Genomic DNA, 16,650 nt, shown 5'->3' with positions numbered 1-16,650 from the left:
ACAGGCGGCGCAAAGCGTGGGGCGAGGGCTAGCGGCGGGAGCTGTCCGCGGGACCTGGTGCTGAAGTGAGCGCGGACGTGCCGGAGCCCGGTGTGTGGTACCAGGCGCCTGGTGCCCCGGCCGGCGAAGACCATGGCGTTCATGGTGAAGACCATGGTGGGTGGCCAGCTGAAGAACCTCACCGGGAGCCTGGGGGGCGGCGAGGACAAGGGGGACGGGGACAAGTCCGCAGCGGAAGCGCAGGGCATGAGCCGAGAGGAGTACGAGGAGTATCAGAAGCAACTGGTGGAAGAGAAGTGAGTGGGATCCCTTCCCGGTTCCAGCGACCCCCACACATACACACAGCCGCTGTGCCCACCCTTGGGCCAATCTGGGGGCCCAACTTTCCTCCCCTGCCTTCCTACATGTGATAAGAGCCTGGGAGATGCCTTCTAGGCTACTCCCACAGCCACTGCTTCTCAAACCCAGGACCCTGCTCCAGCTTCTGTACTCTGGCCCAGAGGGCATAGGGGGAGGGGTGATCGGTGCCTGGGACAGGGAGCTGGGTGCACGTGCATTTCTGACGAAGCAAATAATCCCTTAATCCGATCTGGTCCTAGCCGCCTGTGTCTTCCAACTGGGGCTCCTTTGAGCCAGAAGCTCTGAGAAAAGCAGCACAGCAGAGGTGGTGGTGGGGGTGCTCAGAGTCGCGGAGACAGATCCTGAGATGGGAGCACCCATGGATATTGAGCCTATTGTGTTCCAGCAGTCCTGGGACACAGCGGAGGTGGGGGTGCAGTTAGGCTGCTTGGGTTCAGATCCTGGTTTTGCTTCTCATTAGCTGGGTAACTTTAGGCAAGTTACTTAACCTTTCTATGCCTCTTTTCCTCTTCTGGAAAGGGGGGATGGTCGTCATAATATATGCTTTATATATTCATGTAGATTAAATAACTTAATGCATGTAAATCATCTAGCCCAGAGCCTGGCACGTAGCAAATCTTCGTTAAATGTTACTTGTTATTTCACTTAATCCTAACAGCGTTGTGAATTACAATGTCTCATCCCCATTTTACAGACGAGAAAGGCAAGTGACTTACCTAAAGTCATACCCTAAAGTGGTAATGGAGCCACAATGGGAACTGAGATCTATTCCTAATATTTTTCCCCCTCATGACACAGTTTGTCAGGGAGGGAAAGACAGGCATGAGTCAGGAACGGCACAAATATTGGGATCTGCAGAGAGGGTTAGAAAGACTGATACCCCTGTTCAGTGGCGGGTGCAGAGTCCGCAGAGGGCACGATGATGGGGAAAAGCAACAAAGACCAATATAATCGGGTCAGGTCTGAGAGCCCTAGCTACGCACAGGCCAGCAGCTGGACCGATGCAGGTTGCTGCCAGTACTCCAGAGACCCCTTGGGGCCCTCGGTCGCAGACCCCGCCCCTTCTTTCAGTCCTTGCATTGACTCCACCCCGGTATCCTGGCAGGATGGAGCGGGACGCGCAGTTCACGCAGAGAAAAGCAGAGCGGGCCACGCTACGGACTCACTTTCGAGATAAATACCGACTGCCCAAGGTATGAGAGCTCAAGCTGTAAGAGTGGACCGCGCCCTGAGCTCTGGGCTTAGAACTCCTTGATCCACTCTGTGCGCCAGAGCTCTCAGCCCGTGAGACTCACAGGGTGCTTGGTTGAATCTTTTTCATTCATTTGTTCATTCACTCAGTTAACCAGCGCTGCCAAGAGTGAGGGCTTGGTGTTTAGGGGAAACCCAATCATCCAGAGACTGACAGGTTTGTGTCCCCAACCCTCCACCCCAATCAGGCCTGGCCTCAGAAGGAACAAAGGAGACAGAAAGTAGGCTTTACCACAGGAATGAGTACTCTCAGGCCTTCTGAGCATGCATGGAGGTTAGGCTGAAGAAGAGAAGGCCAGTGACTGATGTAAGAGGTACTTGGCCATGTTCTCACCTAATAACCTCAATAATGCTGCCAAGTAGCTATCACCCACATCTACAAATAAGAAAACTAAGTCTCAGAGAGATTAAAGGACTTGGCTAAGGTCATATAGCCAGTGAGAGATGGAGCTCATGCCTGTGAATACTGAGCCTGTGCTCAATTCAGGCCCTAAGGCTGTTTTCCTGGCATGGGGGTCTGCCTGCAGAGAGCAAAGTACCTCCAAGCAGCCAAGGTGTATTTATCAGGAGGACCCCTGTGCTCCTGTAAGCACTCAGCACCATAAGCATGCAAGTATGTTACTTCTGTAACCTAAGAAAGCAACCCAGGTATAAGCCACTTCCAGGATATCACCCTAGTGTGCCTGGAATAGAGCTAGACTGAAGGGCAAATAGAGGTAAAGTGCTATAACACTTCTGACCTTGATCTTCCACTTGAATTGAAAGATCAGTGAACATTACCTTCACTCATTCAATAAATGTTTACTGAGCCCCTGGCTGCCTCTGACTTCCCACAGAGCACCAGTCTTTTGGAAGTCTCTCAAAGGGAAAACCAATCCAAAAAGACTGCCTGGCTGCAAACCCAGCTAGGAATGGAGTCATTACTCAAATGATTGCACTGAGTATCTAAGAGACACAACTCCTGCTATTAGGGAACTCTGAGTCTACTAGAAGAGGCAAGACTTGGATGTGACTGAGTAGGACACATGGTCCCAATGCCTCCCACAGGGACAAAGAAGTGTACTAGCCATGGGCAGGTGCTGTGAAAAGACAGCATAGATGTTGGAATCAGTGACATAGATTTGAGTCTAGCTCCCCTGTTTCCTAGCTGTGTGGCCTTGGGAAAATTACTTACTTAAATTATCTGAACCTCTATTTCCTATTTGTAAAGTGGAGACAAGAGGAACTACCTCCTAGATACTTTTTTATTGTGAGAATTAAAAGCACCCCAGCTCAACATTAGCCATATAACAGGAGTTATTAAATGGTACCCATCGCTATTATTGGTTATGTCCTTTGGTGGTGTTAACAATAGTCAGTACATGACAGTTGATTTTAACAGTGTGACTCCTAGGCATTTTCATTTTCTCTTTACTCAGTATGCTAAGTCCTTCAGTGTCTCAGAGTGAAGTAAGGCAGTATGAAAGTGCAAGGCCTCCAGGTCCATGCATCAAATGCTTGACCCTGGGATGTTATGGGTAGAGGAAGAGCTCACTAGAACACGGGGCTCAAGAATCTAGGGACCTGAGCTGGGGGCGATGGTGCACACCTATAATCCCAGTGGTTTGGGAGGCTGAGGAAGGAGGGTTGCAAGTTCAAAATCAACCTCTGCAACTTAGTGAGGCCCTAAGCAACTTAATGAGAACCTGTCTCAAAAAAAAAAAGGTGGGGGGAGGGCTGAGGCTATGGCTCAAGGACTGGAACCCAGTCCAGGTTTCTTTCCTGATACTTCAACTCTGAGTCCTCACAGACCTGCACCTCCACCCTGCCCCCTCTTCCCTTCAGAACGAGACAGATGAGAGCCAGATCCAGATGGCAGGTGGAGATGTGGAGCTACCCCGGGAGCTGGCCAAGATGATTGAGGAGGACACAGAAGAGGAGGAGGAGAAGGCCTCAGTCCTCGGGCAGCTGAGCAGCCTCCCAGGCTTGGACCTCGGCTCACTTAAGGACAAGGCCCAGACCACACTGGGGGACCTCAAGCAATCAGCTGAGAAGTGCTACATCATGTGATCACTTCCCCTGGGTTTGCCCATTGGGATGGCCAGAGGGCTGGTCCACATAAGGGCTAAGAGTGTGTCTCAGTTTCCAGGGATCTATATCCCATTTTGGGCTTTATTTCCCTTGCCCTAATCTAGCCTCAGAACCCTTCTCATCCTTGCCCTAAACCTGACTTCTAGTGCCTCCCTTCCCACTGGGAGCAAAGTTTCCATTCCTTTTTCTATCCTTTAGGACCCATCCCCCTTCTCAGCCTGGGGAGGCCACCCAAGATTATAGATATATGTCCATCCCTCTCTGGCCCCCAAGTTCCTGCACACAGGAGCATTCACAAAGGGACACAATGACCCTGCCATGTTGGCCACAGATAACCCTGGCACACAAAGACACACATCCCCTGGGTTCCTAGCCCCACCAGCCACCACCCCTCAGATGCTCTCAGAGGAGGGCTATAGGAGATGCCCTAGCAGACAGGAGGCCTGCATTCCAATCTCCATCTTTATTGTCCTTGAAGGCCACTGCTCTTTCAGGGCCTATTTCATCATCTGGAAAATGGGAACAGACTGGATGATTCCCAAGATTCTATTTGGCTTTGCATCCCTGGCCACTCCAGCTGAGCCCACACTCCTCCTTGGGCAGGGCCGCAGCTGCAGTCAGAGCCTCAAGCAGCTGCCACTGTGGGCTCTGGGAGCTGAGCAATGCTGGGTAAGGGGCGAAGTGCCAAGGATGGAGCTGGCATCAAACGGTAGCCCAAGCAGCTCCAGGCCTTCTCTGGGCCCAGGGCCCAGCCAATTTCTGTCCTGTTCCTGTAGAACTCTCTGTCTGGATTCTATAGCTGGAATCTCCTCTCCTAGCTCAGTGAAAAATAAAAATTTCAAATGTCATGGTTCTCTTTTCACTTCTTACTGATCTTGAGTCCTGGAGCTCATAGCCCCAAGCCCGCCCTGAAGGGGCATCCTCTATGCCTACCTGAGTGGCACAGTGGGGAGGACACATTCAGTGCCAGGAGTGGAAGGGTCTTGTGAATGGAAGGGAACTGCTCCACCGCCAGCCCCTATAAGATGTTCTAGTTCTACCCTCCCAGGGCCATGGGTGAGAGTGGGGGGCTGTACTGACCCAGTAGCCTGGGGCAAGATGAAGTAGGACTGGGCTCTGGGCTTTGAGGGGGATGTGATGGCCATCGGGGGATATATGTGGGAAGGTGGGGGCCTTCAGGTCATTACCTGGGTCCACAGGAACTGCCACAACTCAACCACAGCTTTCTCTGGCACCTATGCCTACTACCCTTTCCTCACTTAGGAGATGGAGGATGTAACAGAAAGAAGCAGGGAACCTGTGCTCCAGCCTGACTATCATGTGGCTTTGAGCAGGCTCCCTTCCTCTCTAAGCCTATTTGCCCCTGTAAAAAGAAGAGTCCCACCACCCTAAAATAACAATAGCACAAGTTTCAAAGGGTGACTTTTTTCTCTCTCAGGGGTCCTGTGGATCAAGCGCCAGAGCTCAGGCATACTAGATAAATGCCCTACCATTGAGCTACAACTCCAGCCCTAAAGGATGACCATTTGTAAAGCCCTTGACACATGATAGGCCATATCAATAAATGGGGAGCTGGGGTTGTGGCTCAGTGGTAGAGCGCTGGCCTCGCAAGTGTGAGACCCTGGGTTTGATCCTCAGAACCACATAAGAAAAAATAAACAAAATAAAAAGATATTGTGCCCATGTATAAATAAAAATAAATAAATAAATAAATAGATGGTAACCCATTATTTAAAAACAGGAGAGGGGTGGGTCCTGAGGTCATGTGACACTTCCTAGTTGGGCAGGCAAAGTCAGTGGGAAGGCTCCCCTGGCACCCTCAGGCTCCTGAGGTGGCCTGAGATGAGGCAGAAAGCTGGTCCTGTTCCCAAGCTCGGTATATTCAGGAGTTTATGCTTAGGCAGTGAAGAATGCTTTTGAATTTTTTAAAACAACAAAAAAATGAAGAGCCCAAATGTCATCCTGCTCACCTTTGGTGCCAGGGATAGGTGGAGCAGAGGGTCCTGGTGACTCCTGGAAGCTGCCTGAGCGAATGGGTCACCCTGGGCCGCCTGCAATGAAGGAAGGAAACACTGCAGGCAACCCAGGGTGCCCTCCACCCTGAAGCTCAGGTCCGCCTGTGGGAAAGCCTCCTGAGGGATGGTTGTCAAGGTCAAAGTTCCCATTAGGCTCCCTTTGTAAAATAAGAACAAGGAACACAAAACACGGGCAGTAGGTAATGTGGGGGTAGGAGAGGGGAGAAAGAAGGTGAAGAGCTGGGAGTGGGAAGTACAAGGGACCCAGGCCTGGAGTGGAGGCAGAGCTGCTTAGGCTATCACATGGGCCTCGCCCTCCTGAGCAGCTCCCAGGAGACCCTGGGGAAGGGCCCCCCAGCTACTGCACACAAACCCCTTCTGACTTTCCCTGAGCTGGAGGAGCCCCAAGCCAGGTGTGGGGGGTGCGTGGGCTGCCTCAGTAGCGTCAGCAGCAGGACCCACGTCAGCACTCCGCGCTCCAGGGGCCTTCTGCCTAATGAGATCGGACAGCCCCCTTCCCCCTCAGTGCTTTGCAGGGCCAAGAGCCAGCCCGGGGTGTCAGGCAGCGTGTGTGTCGGGGGATGATTGGGGGACACTCGATGAACCCTGTCAAAGCAGGGCTGTTTGGTGCCTGGAGTCAGAAAGTGGGAGGGGACTGACCCTCCACACTGGCTCTCCCCTCACATCTTGGGAATCCCAAGAAGCCCTGACCTGTCTGCACTGTCCCTGGAATGGAGTAGAGGAGGCTACCAGGCAAAAGGGTCCAGTTCTGTGATAGGGCAGGCTGAGGGCTCTCTGCTTCTGCTGGCCTTGTCCTGTTTGCCTGTCAGCTCCTCGCTCTGGGTTTCTCTCTCAGTCTGTGTTGCTCTCCCCTGTGTACTCTTACCCTCTACCTCATTCCTGGCTCAGTGCCTGTCCTGTACCCGTCTTCCACGGGGCTTACGGGTCAAGCTGGGGCCTCTCCTCCCAGGCCCTCAATGCATCCACTTCACTCTCTTCCTATCCCGTTTCTATACTTTCTTACTGTGGACAATCACATGCTCCCACCTGGTGTGATGTAAAGGCCACAAAGAAAGCTACCTGCCACCAAAACTTCCCTTCCACAGTGCCCCAAACCCTACTACTATAGCATCATAGTTTGGAGCCTGATGCTCTGTGCCGTCTCCTTTCCACCTACCCTCCTGTTCTTTCCCCCTTTTTCCTTCTTCCCCTTGCAGGCAGGTGGTAAGAAAGCCCTTCTGTCCTCACCTCCTACCACATGCTTTTTCAAGGAGAGAGGGGAGGTCAAGATGGATGGCCTCCCCTCCCACCATTCAAGGGCTCTGACTCCACCATACAAAGGATTTTGGGAAGATTGATGGCGCCCCTGGGCCCTACCTAAGGAAACTCCAGTCCCCTTCTGCCTTGACCATTCAACCAGTCAGCCCAGACCCAGTTCCCAGTGGGAGGAGGGGTGCAGAAAAACAAGTGACTTTCTGGAGGCCAGATGGTCCCCAGAGAGGAGTTGGGAGGGTGGCTGGCGTTTGGAGCGCGTGGGATTTCCCTTTCCCCAACATCCAGATGGTCCTCCTCAGACACTGGAGGCCATAGGCAGGCACTGGGGACATCTGGGGCATGCTCACTTGCTAAGCCAAGCTGCTGACAATGCCTATTGACCCAGCTGATGCTCAGGCCTGGGAGGTGGGAGCTTCTGTCCCCCATCCCACAGACCTGAGGCTGCAGTGGGAGTGGGGAGCCACAAAACTCGCTGCTCTGCCTCGAACCCAGTACCCATCAGGCATCATCATCCTGAGTCTGTATGAGGCGTGAGGAGTCTGGGTGGCCTGCGTCCAGAGGAGCAGCAATGTTAAGGCTGCCTCAGTATCATCCAGCAAGAGCCATTCCCATGTGTGACCAGGAGTGGAAGTCTGTGTGGGGATCTTCAGGCATCTGTGAATTTGGACATGGCTTTCCGGTTTTGTATCCATGGGATTTCAAGTGTGTAGGTGTGGGTGTGTTACTCTGGGGGAGTATTCATTGATGCTCTCCATCCCTCATGCCTCAACCTCATGAGGCCATCTCTCTCAGGAAGGGCTTGGATGCTGAAACAGCATCCTGGCCTCTGTGGACAAGAGTTTTTCTAGATAACTTCCTGTAGGGATCAAGATTCTATATCCTTTTGTATCCCCGGAAGCCAAATAATAGGCAAACTGGGTACAAGGACACCTGGCACCCTCAATCTGCTCTAGAAGTGGCCCTTGGGAGCAGAAAGGTCCCCAATTGGCCTGGTGCTGGCTTTGACCATGGGTGACTGTGAAAGTGGGAGGATAAGGCACGGTGAGACCTGGACACTGCTGAGGGGCATTTGCACTGTGTTGAAAATGAGAGGCGAAAACAACCTGCTCCAAAGAGCAAAAGTATTCGAAAAGTCAATTTGTAGGTTTCTCACGTGTCTTCCATTAGAAGAAAGGCCCTACAGAGAGCCTACCTCCTCCCTTGCCTCTAGCCTTCAGACAGGACTGCCTCCATTGTAGGTGGCTGGCACACAGGACCAGCCTGGACCCATCCACCTAATGGTTTGCCCAGGGAGAGCACCTTCCCAGGGCCTGAAGCTTCCAGGCATCTCCTGTACCTAATTCTTCATATGGGCCCACTCCTCTCCATACCCACATTGTCTAAGAATTTGAGGTTCCTGTTCTCCATCACTTGATATAGATATCAGAAATAACAAATTGGGTGGGATCAGTGAGCCAAACCTCTCCCTCCCAGCCCATCTTCCCCATTTACCCACCTAAAATGTCCATTCATTCCCCTCCTTCCACCTATTGCAGTCTTTTTGTCTGGTCCATTTTCAGAGATAACCTGAAATGTTTCTCTCCCTAGATCTGAAAATAACATTTTATTGAATTTACCATATGCCAGGCTGATGTATACTACCTCATTACATACTCCCATGGGGCACATTTCTTCATCCTCATTTTATGGAGAATAAACAGGCTAACTGATGGGTCCCAAGCTTCCCAGCCAAGATTTTAGCCAGCTCCTTCTGCCCTGTGGTACTGCTCTAGAGTGCCCTCCAATGGCCAGGTCAAAGGCTTCAGGGGAATTAGTTCCCTGCTCCATTCCCCGTATCAAAAGCCATTGAACTGTTGAAGACAACAGCTTGGTATCACGAAGTCTGAGGAACAGCTTCTGGGTGGCTGCTTTGAAGCGCTCTACCATACTCTTAAACTTCAAGGACACTCCTAACAACAGCTGGTCAGATCAAGAGTACAGAATCTGCTGGAAACTCCTGCTTGAGGTTCTGGGAGCTAGACATGAGATCAAGACATCTAAGAATGTCCTTTTCTTCAATCCAGTCAATGCTTACTCACAGGCCATGCATAAGGGGCTCTAGGGCGCCCACCCTGGCTGGGGGAAAGTGTGTGGTATAAAGGAGAGAGCATCTGAGGACTGCCACCAGCCCCAAAACAGAGCTCCAAGCAAAGGGGAAAGGGCCTTGCCAGGCTCCCAGGCCCGTGCTTCCACTTCCCACTGGCAGGAATGGCAGCAGTCAGCTCTTCTGGATTCCCAGGAGGCTGTGAGCAGGAAGCAGATGTGCCTACCACTCCCTGCAGTGATCTCCCTAGCCCTACTCTCAAGGCTCCCCAAATTTCCTGGCCTCCTCTAACCTCGGCAGTGAGCAGGGCTACCTCTCCCTATTTTCCCTAGGGCAAGAAGAGATGCACAAGTACCCAAAATAATTTAATAGAGAAACAATTGCAGTCTTTACACCCAGTCTCCTGCAGAGAAGTCAGCCAACACTTAAGAAGGCTTTTTTGTGTGTGTTTAGTTCTAGGAATTTAGACTCCCAGGCATTTAAGGGCAGAAGTGTTAGAAACCCTCTCTGGTGTGTACATTCTTCTCCACGTTACATTCACTCTGCCCTCATGAGAGCCCATGATGTGGAGGTATCAGTTACACCCCTGAAGAGATGAGAGGCTCAGAAAAGGAAAGGGGTTTGACCAGGGTCACACACTGGGGCAGTGGCAGTGTCAGGCCTAGGACTACATATCCTGGACAGTGTTGGATGTGCCTGCAGCCTCTTAGGGTCAGCAGTCCCCAACCACTCCCCCAATCCTTGGCTCAAATTCCAGTACAGGGCCTACTCTGCAGCTAGTATGTGTTTTCCAAATAGGACTGAACTGAGAGGCATGAGGATTGAGGACCCCTCCACGCTGTGCCAAGGCAGAAACAAGACATGGGATTCTCAAATTTGTACCACCCCTACCAAGAACATTACTCTCATGCTTGAAGGATTATCTTAAAGTACAGAGATGGTGGGCAGGAATGAGCTCGGAATAACACTGTGGCGTTCCATGGAACTGAGTGCACTGTCAGGTGGGTGGTCCCTGAGGGTCCTGGAGTGCCTATTCCAGTGGAGGAGGAAGATGAGCTGGAATACCCGCTCCCCAGAAGGGTGGGTCCAGGGTGTAGCTGTCTGCTGGCAGGGACAGTGCAAGAGCAAAAGTACCCTGCAGAGGGCCCCCTGCCCTCTTCTCAGAGCAAAACCCACAAATGGCTTGGTGCTCCCAAATTGACAGGCTCAGGACCCAGCATTCCCCAAATAACAAAGGTCTCGTGAAAGAAACTCTTGTCTCAGAATCCTGCCTCCAGTGCTCCCAGCACATGACATTGGCCACCAGGCCCTCTGCAGGCTGGGCAGTACTGCCAGGAATTGTCTGGAATATGGAGGTCTCAGAAGTGTCCATCCAGGAAGTTCCCCAGACCTGCAAAGGGCCACTTAATTTTGGGCATCAGCCTGGATTTGCGTGCCCCTTTACTCCAGGTGTCTCGTGCTGTCCAGTCATCCTTCTGAGGTCACTGCAAGGTGCAAGCTAAGGAGGAGGGAGGGGGAAGGGTCAGGCTGAGGTCTCTGGAAAGAGAGCAGAAATCTGGGCCACCCTCATCCCTCCTTTTGTGGACTGTCCTCCGAGGCAGGACTCACAGCTACGAACTGACTCCGACAGCCCCTCCTTGTCCAGGGTCTCTCCTTCCCAGCGAGATTCCCTCATCTGCGAGACATAAAGGCAGCACAAAGGATGAGGCAGCCAGAGACAGAGAAGAGGGCCACAAAATATGCAAAGGGGGCAGGGGACAGGCAGCCACAAGCATGGAGAACCCACAAACCCTCACCCCAAGATGGCCCACCTTGACCTGCTCCTTCAGGTATTCAGCCCGAGCCATGAGGTTCTGAACCTGCAGAGGGAAGACGTGCCCATAGATGGGAGCAGGGCCTAAATTTGAGCTCTTCCTCACTCCTAATGCTTTCCAGAATCCTCTGCCCCATTAGAACAGTCTCCTCGCTAACCCCTTATTTGCTGCCTCCTCCAGGAAGGCTTCCTGGCTACAAGAGCCTAGCACTTCCTGCTAATCTGAGCATCCCATCCCTGACCCACTGACTACAAGTCCATGATGTTTGACTCTCAGACTTGGAACGCGCCAAGGGAAGGAAACTTGGAAAACCCCAAGGGAAGGGAACTCCACAGGGAATCCAAGGAGTTTCCACAGACAAGAGCAGAATAAGAGGTGAAGAGAAAGGCCCGACCAGCCTCCTAACCCTAGTAGGCACCTCAGTGTGAAGCAATTCCCGCCTCCGGCCTGGGGGTTCCGCTGTAAAGAGAGGGCAGGTGGTGAGGACAAAGCTGCCAGGGGTCTGGTGTGGGTGGTGCTGGCATCTCACCTGCCAGCAGCAGCAGCAGCTCCCCCAGGCTGTGTTGGTACAGGTCCAAGGCATCCTGCTCCCCATTGGCTTCCTCTTCCTGCAGCCACGAGGACACTAGGTCATTTAGGATCATGATTCGAATTCCTCCCTACCCTATAGAGAACTCTCCACCAGATACAAACCTTGGCCATGGCAGCCGAAGCCACTTCCAGGGCAGCTAGGAGGCGTGGCTTGTCCCGGGCCATCTCTGGGATGAGGAGACAGAGGCTCAGGGTGAGGAGCTGGGTTTTTTCAACATAGGGGGCCTACCTCAACCTGCCACCCCTCAGGCTGGAGGGAGGCCTGCAAGGGGCCTGGTAGATAAGCCAGGAACTTAAGCCTACCTCTCAGCAGGTCTCTGGCTGATGTTCCCTGTCTCAGCAGAGCCTTGTTGGAGGAGGAGACGATGGCCTTGAGCTCCTCAGCCCGGGACACGTACTGCCCTACCTGTAGGAGGGCCAAGGGCTGAGGAGAGTTGTCCCACACCTGCCTCTCTGTAGCACCCACCTCCTGTTCTCCCTGTGGGTCCTCAATAACTCTCTCAAGCTGTAACTACATCAGGCGTCAAATGAAGCTGGCCTGATCCCTCCCTAGCCCAATTCTAAGACAGTCATTCCCCAGAGGCCCTGGGATCTTTGGGGCCTCTCCACTCACACCACCCTTTTCCTCCTAGGATCTCACCCACCTTTGCCTTAATTGCTTCCTTCCGCTGGGCATCCACTTCATCTGCAGAAGGTGGGGATTCACATGAGGAGTCTTGGGGGGGAGGGATGTCTATGCCACACCAAGCCCAAGAATCCCTAAAACACCACGTTCCAGGTTTATCCTCTGCCTTATCTCCTGTAAGATCCTGGATGGGAAACTTCCTCTGGAATCCATCACTGCAGATATAGCTGACCCCCACTCCTGCTGTACTCGGGAACTACAGAGCTTAGTTTGGCACTCACAGTGCAGGGCAGGCACAAAGAAGTCCAGAGCCTTGCAGTAGAGAGATAAGGCAGCTGCAGCGTCCCCTTCCTGGTCCTTCTTCACAGCCTCTACCACCAGGGCAGTCTGGGGATGGGCAGATCAGGAGTCAGGCCCACCCCCACACTCCCCAGCACAGGGCTGAGATAAAACCCCGAGCCCATCCTCTTGCCTCTGTGGGTGAGCCACCTTTTCACCACCGAGGGGGGGCAGATGGGACCCCCCCACATGCCCTTATCCCACCACATCCCTGTTGGTCTGCTTACTGCTCGTGCCAAGCTCTCCCCGCTAGGCATGTGCTCCAGGTCTACCCAGGGGTGGGCAAAGAAGTCCTGGAAGGAGATCCGACGGCTTGGGTCCCGCTCCAGGAGCCGCTGTAGTAGGTCACGGCAGTCTCGGGAGAGCGGGGGCCTCAAGGGGAGCTATGGGAAGAGGAGGGCAGGGACAAATGTCACTGGGCTCCAGCACCTCAGCCCCGAGCCCAGGGCCCTGTTAGGAACCTCAGAGACACATGTTTGACATGTGGAGAATCTGAGACCCAAAAGGAACAAGATAGGTCAAGGTGACAGAGCCTGTGGAGAGCCAGGCTTCATTTCCCAGGCTCTTGCCCACAGGGGAGCAGAGCCCTGTCTGTGGATCCCTCCCTCCATCCCTGCACTATGTTCCTGGGAAGTTTGGGTCTGGCTCTGTTGTGGCCTGCCCCTGTTTGCTGTGGACTGTCCCGGATCCCTGCAATGCATCCAGCCCCACCTTCCCTGCTAGAGCCTGCCCCATGACCATGGAGACAGCCTGGGGCCCACACTGCAATTTGTGCAAGGCCCTGACTCCTTCCACCCCCACATGGTTGCTAAGACCCTGGCAGACCCACCTCAATAACCCGATTGCTTCGGATCTTCTCTTCCAGTTCCAAGAATGACCTGGAGGCAAAAGGGGGCTGCCCAAAGAGGGCTTCTGTGGAAGGGAGGCAGAGGAGAGGTTGGGAAGGGAGGAGGCCAAGCATGGGCTGGCACACTCCTGGGGAGGGGGATCTGATGCCCCTTAGAACAGGGCCACAGATCAATAGAACTGTAGTTCTCATTTACACCCCAGAGGTCCAGAGAAGTCTTATCAGAGGACACAGAGTACAGCCCTTGGGTTAGGGTGGGAGAGGGGGACAGAGGTCTCACCATACAGGATGACCCCTACGGACCAAAGGTCCACACGGGCGTCGTACTGTCGCTGACACACCATCTCAGGGGCCATATAGAGGGGAGAACCGCGGAGTACATGCTTCTCATCCCATGGGGACATGTGCTGTGCGAAGCCAAAGTCTATAGGCAAAAGGCCAGGCAGCAGGGCTCAAATTCCAGCTGCTTCCACTTGTAGCCTGTAAAACCTCACCCCAGCTCATGGCAGGGCTCTTCCCCACCTTCCAGACTCACCCCCAGGATCAATCCCACTTCCCAGCCTCTGCAACATCCTCCTATTTCTTCCTCTGGGTGTGGAAATCCCAACCAACCTGCACACTCTCTCTAGGCATCTGCTTCCTAGGAAGCCACCTGATCATACCAGCTACATGGATAAGGGCCTCACCCTCACTGTTCACCATCTTAGGCTACACCATGTTCTTTGACCTCTAGCCTAAAGTCCATTCTTGTCCAAATTGTATCAGGGGCCACAACCACTCTTCCCCCACAACACCCCCTCCAAGACCGCCCCAGATTGAGTCACAGTTTGAGAACCAATCCAGTCTGTTCCCTGATCACAGACTGATCCCTGATGCTGGTCACACAATGAGACTGTTTCCAGACTGAAATCCAAACCTGACATACAGTAAGCCCCAACTCTGACCACAAACTTACCCTAACTCTGCCCATTACATTGCTGGAGTTAACTGTAGGCAGTCTAAGAAAGCTCTTACCTGCCAATGATGTGACCCAGCCCTGGATCTACCAGTCTGTCCCTGTTTGATGTCTCAACAGGGGCCTGCCAGGCAGAGGGAGCCTCTGCTCACCCACCCAAAAACATCACCACTGCTGTTCCAGATTCAGACCTGCCAGTTTAAGGTGGGGCTTCTCCAAAGAACTCAGCAGAATGTTCTGTGGCTTCAGATCCAGGTGAGAGATGTTTCGTTCATGCAGAAACTGCAGGGCACTAGCTGGGGAGCAGGACATGCGCAAAGAGACAGGTCAGAGTAGCCCCTCTCCTGCTTATGTCTCCCCTCCCCAGGATTTCATCTGCCCTTTCAAGCTTACACAGCCCCAGTTCTAGCCTTACTAGTCTCACAAATGCTTCACAGATAAGCACCAGGCTCCTGCCACTTGCAAAAGTTCACTATCCTCCACTGCCCACCTTTCTCCCCTCTAGACTTCTCACAAGTCTCCCTCCTCTCAGAAGTCTCCTGAGATGCCCTGGCCCTTTAGGATCTTTTACTTTTCCTTGCTAATGTACTTGGGTTCCACCTACTGGGCCTTAGAATGTTGAATAAAATTCTCATATTATGTTCCACATGTGGAAGCCTGAACTACCAGCAAATGGAGGCTCCTCTATCTCACAGCACCCTGAAGCTAGGGTTGGAACATGGGAAAGACAGGGCCCTAAAAATTCTTAAGCAGCAGCAGCAGCTGCAAAGCAATGCCAGGTCTCTAAGCCTGGGGATAGGGGTAGTATGCAGGAGGTACAGAAAACATGGGAAGGGCTGTGAGGCTGGGATCAGAGGCTTTTACCCAATTGCTGCATGAAGACTCGAGCCACCTTCTCAGGAAGAATCCTTCGGGTATGGATGAATCGAGACAAGTCACCTCCCGCACAGAACTCCATGATGAGGTAGATATTGTCACTGTCCCACTGTGATTAGAAGTAGAGAAGCAGCCTAGAGTGTGTCCCTTTTCCAGCCCCCTTGGGGGAGACCCATCCCAGGTTCACACCTGGAAGTCTTTCAGCTGCACGATATGGGGGTGCCGAATGCCCTTGAGGATCTCAATCTCAGTCAGGAGGTTTTCCACCGACGCCTTGTTCAGACTTTTTTTTGCCACACACTTTATAGCTACCACCTCTCGAGTGTCCTTCTGTTGGAAAGGAGATTGGGGGCTCTGCCTTGAGAGGGCCAGGGTCATGCCTTGCTGGAAGAGGCACCTTTGCTCCTTTCCAATCCCTGGACCTGCCCACCCACACAAGCCTCCGGGCGGAAATCCCAGCTTCCGCTTCTCAGGTTCACGAGGCAGCTGGATTCTGGAATCCTGGCTTCCCAATCCAGCTTGGTTGTTCTCCAACCTTCTGCAACCCAACCCTCACTGCACCGCATTCTAGGTGCCCACGCAAAAGCACGTCACTCAGTATTCTAGAACTGCCACTCCGCCCCTTACTGGTCTTGCCTTCTAGAGTCCTGTCCTAGACGCCTCCCAGTCCACGAGCAACTTCCGTTTTGAGCCAGTTCTTCAGCCTCTGACACTGGGGTCCCACCCGCCCCTCCAGAGCAAACAGTGGGCGTATACTTGTGTTTGTTTTTAAGACCGAGGAGTGGCAGTGAGCTCCACCCTACTGCACCAGGGTCAGCCTGGGGCTGGGCAGACCGCGGGCCCCACTGATCTTACGAGGTCTCTGACCCCCCAGGTCTCCTGCGTCGGCGGCACTGGAGCCGAGCGCCCGGCGCTGGAGCCCCTCCCACACCCACCTTGGCGTAGGCCTTGTACACAGTGGCGTAGGTGCCACTGCCCAGGCGCTCGGTGAGGATGAAGCCGTCCAGCCGAGGGGGCCCCCAGCTGGGCCCAGCCATCCCGCGCCCGCCCGCAGGCGCTTCCTGGTTCCAGGCGCGGGTTCGGGCTGGCAGCCGAGCCCGCGTAGCGCAGGCGGCTTAGCTGGGGTCCACGCAGCCCTAGCGCCGCCCTCCGGAAGTGCACTTCGACCCCGCCCCGCTCCGAGGCTCGTCCTCCTCCCGCTCTCGCACCGGCCCCTGGACGTCCTCCGCCAGGACCCTCAAGGCCTTTTCCGGGTCAATGAAGTTTCCGCGAGGCGCACTAAAGCGAACCGAGTACCGCGGATACAGTCACCCAGGGAATCCCACCCAGAGACAGCGTCCAGAGATAATTCACGTGAGGGGGCGGGAGAGGAGGAGCCCGATGAACAGGTGCGTGAGGGGGAGGGGAGATTCCAAGAGGGACCCAGAATGGCTCCCTGGAAGACAAGACTAGCAGCTCTTCCCTGGGGGTGGTAGCTGTAATCCCAGACACTCCGGAGGTCGAGGCAGGCGGATTGCAAGTTCGGGGTCAGCCTCTGCAATTTAGCAAG

The 16,650-nt window shown here is 53.7% G+C and overlaps 2 protein-coding genes across 3 annotated transcripts; one reads left to right on the top strand and one right to left on the bottom strand.

Moving 5' to 3' along the window:
• The first annotated feature begins 32 nt into the window (after positions 1-32).
• Cplx3 (complexin 3) lies at positions 33-4,523 on the top strand. Its single transcript, XM_046428000.2, has 3 exons — positions 33-296; positions 1,466-1,553; positions 3,436-4,523. The coding sequence occupies exons 1-3, from the start codon at positions 133-135 to the stop codon at positions 3,658-3,660; spliced, it is 477 nt and encodes a 158-aa protein (XP_046283956.1). The 5' UTR covers positions 33-132; the 3' UTR covers positions 3,661-4,523.
• Positions 4,524-9,406: 4,883 nt separating this feature from the next.
• On the bottom strand, positions 9,407-16,259 carry Ulk3 (unc-51 like kinase 3). 2 transcript variants are annotated; one of them, XM_046427983.2, is made up of 16 exons: positions 16,037-16,259; positions 15,291-15,431; positions 15,090-15,210; positions 14,417-14,521; positions 13,551-13,694; positions 13,253-13,335; positions 12,651-12,806; positions 12,366-12,471; positions 12,104-12,144; positions 11,763-11,883; positions 11,562-11,626; positions 11,398-11,476; positions 11,287-11,327; positions 10,866-10,913; positions 10,663-10,729; positions 9,407-10,552 (listed from the first exon to the last, which is right to left on the bottom strand). In XM_046427983.2, the coding sequence occupies exons 1-16, from the start codon at positions 16,136-16,138 to the stop codon at positions 10,536-10,538; spliced, it is 1,437 nt and encodes a 478-aa protein (XP_046283939.1). In that variant the 5' UTR covers positions 16,139-16,259; the 3' UTR covers positions 9,407-10,535. The 2 variants fall into 2 exon arrangements, with proteins under 2 accessions (XP_046283939.1, XP_046283940.1); XM_046427984.2 differs by having other exon boundaries at positions 11,763-11,865; positions 16,037-16,258.
• Between the last annotated feature and the right edge of the window lie 391 nt (positions 16,260-16,650).

The sequence above is a fragment of the Marmota monax genome, unplaced genomic scaffold (assembly GCF_021218885.2).
Source record: "Marmota monax isolate L192 unplaced genomic scaffold, Marmota_monax_Labrador192_F-V1.1 WCK01_AAM20220418_F8-fsc00111, whole genome shotgun sequence".
NCBI lineage: Eukaryota > Metazoa > Chordata > Mammalia > Rodentia > Sciuridae > Marmota > Marmota monax.
This window is presented reverse-complemented; position numbering and strand designations above follow the sequence as displayed.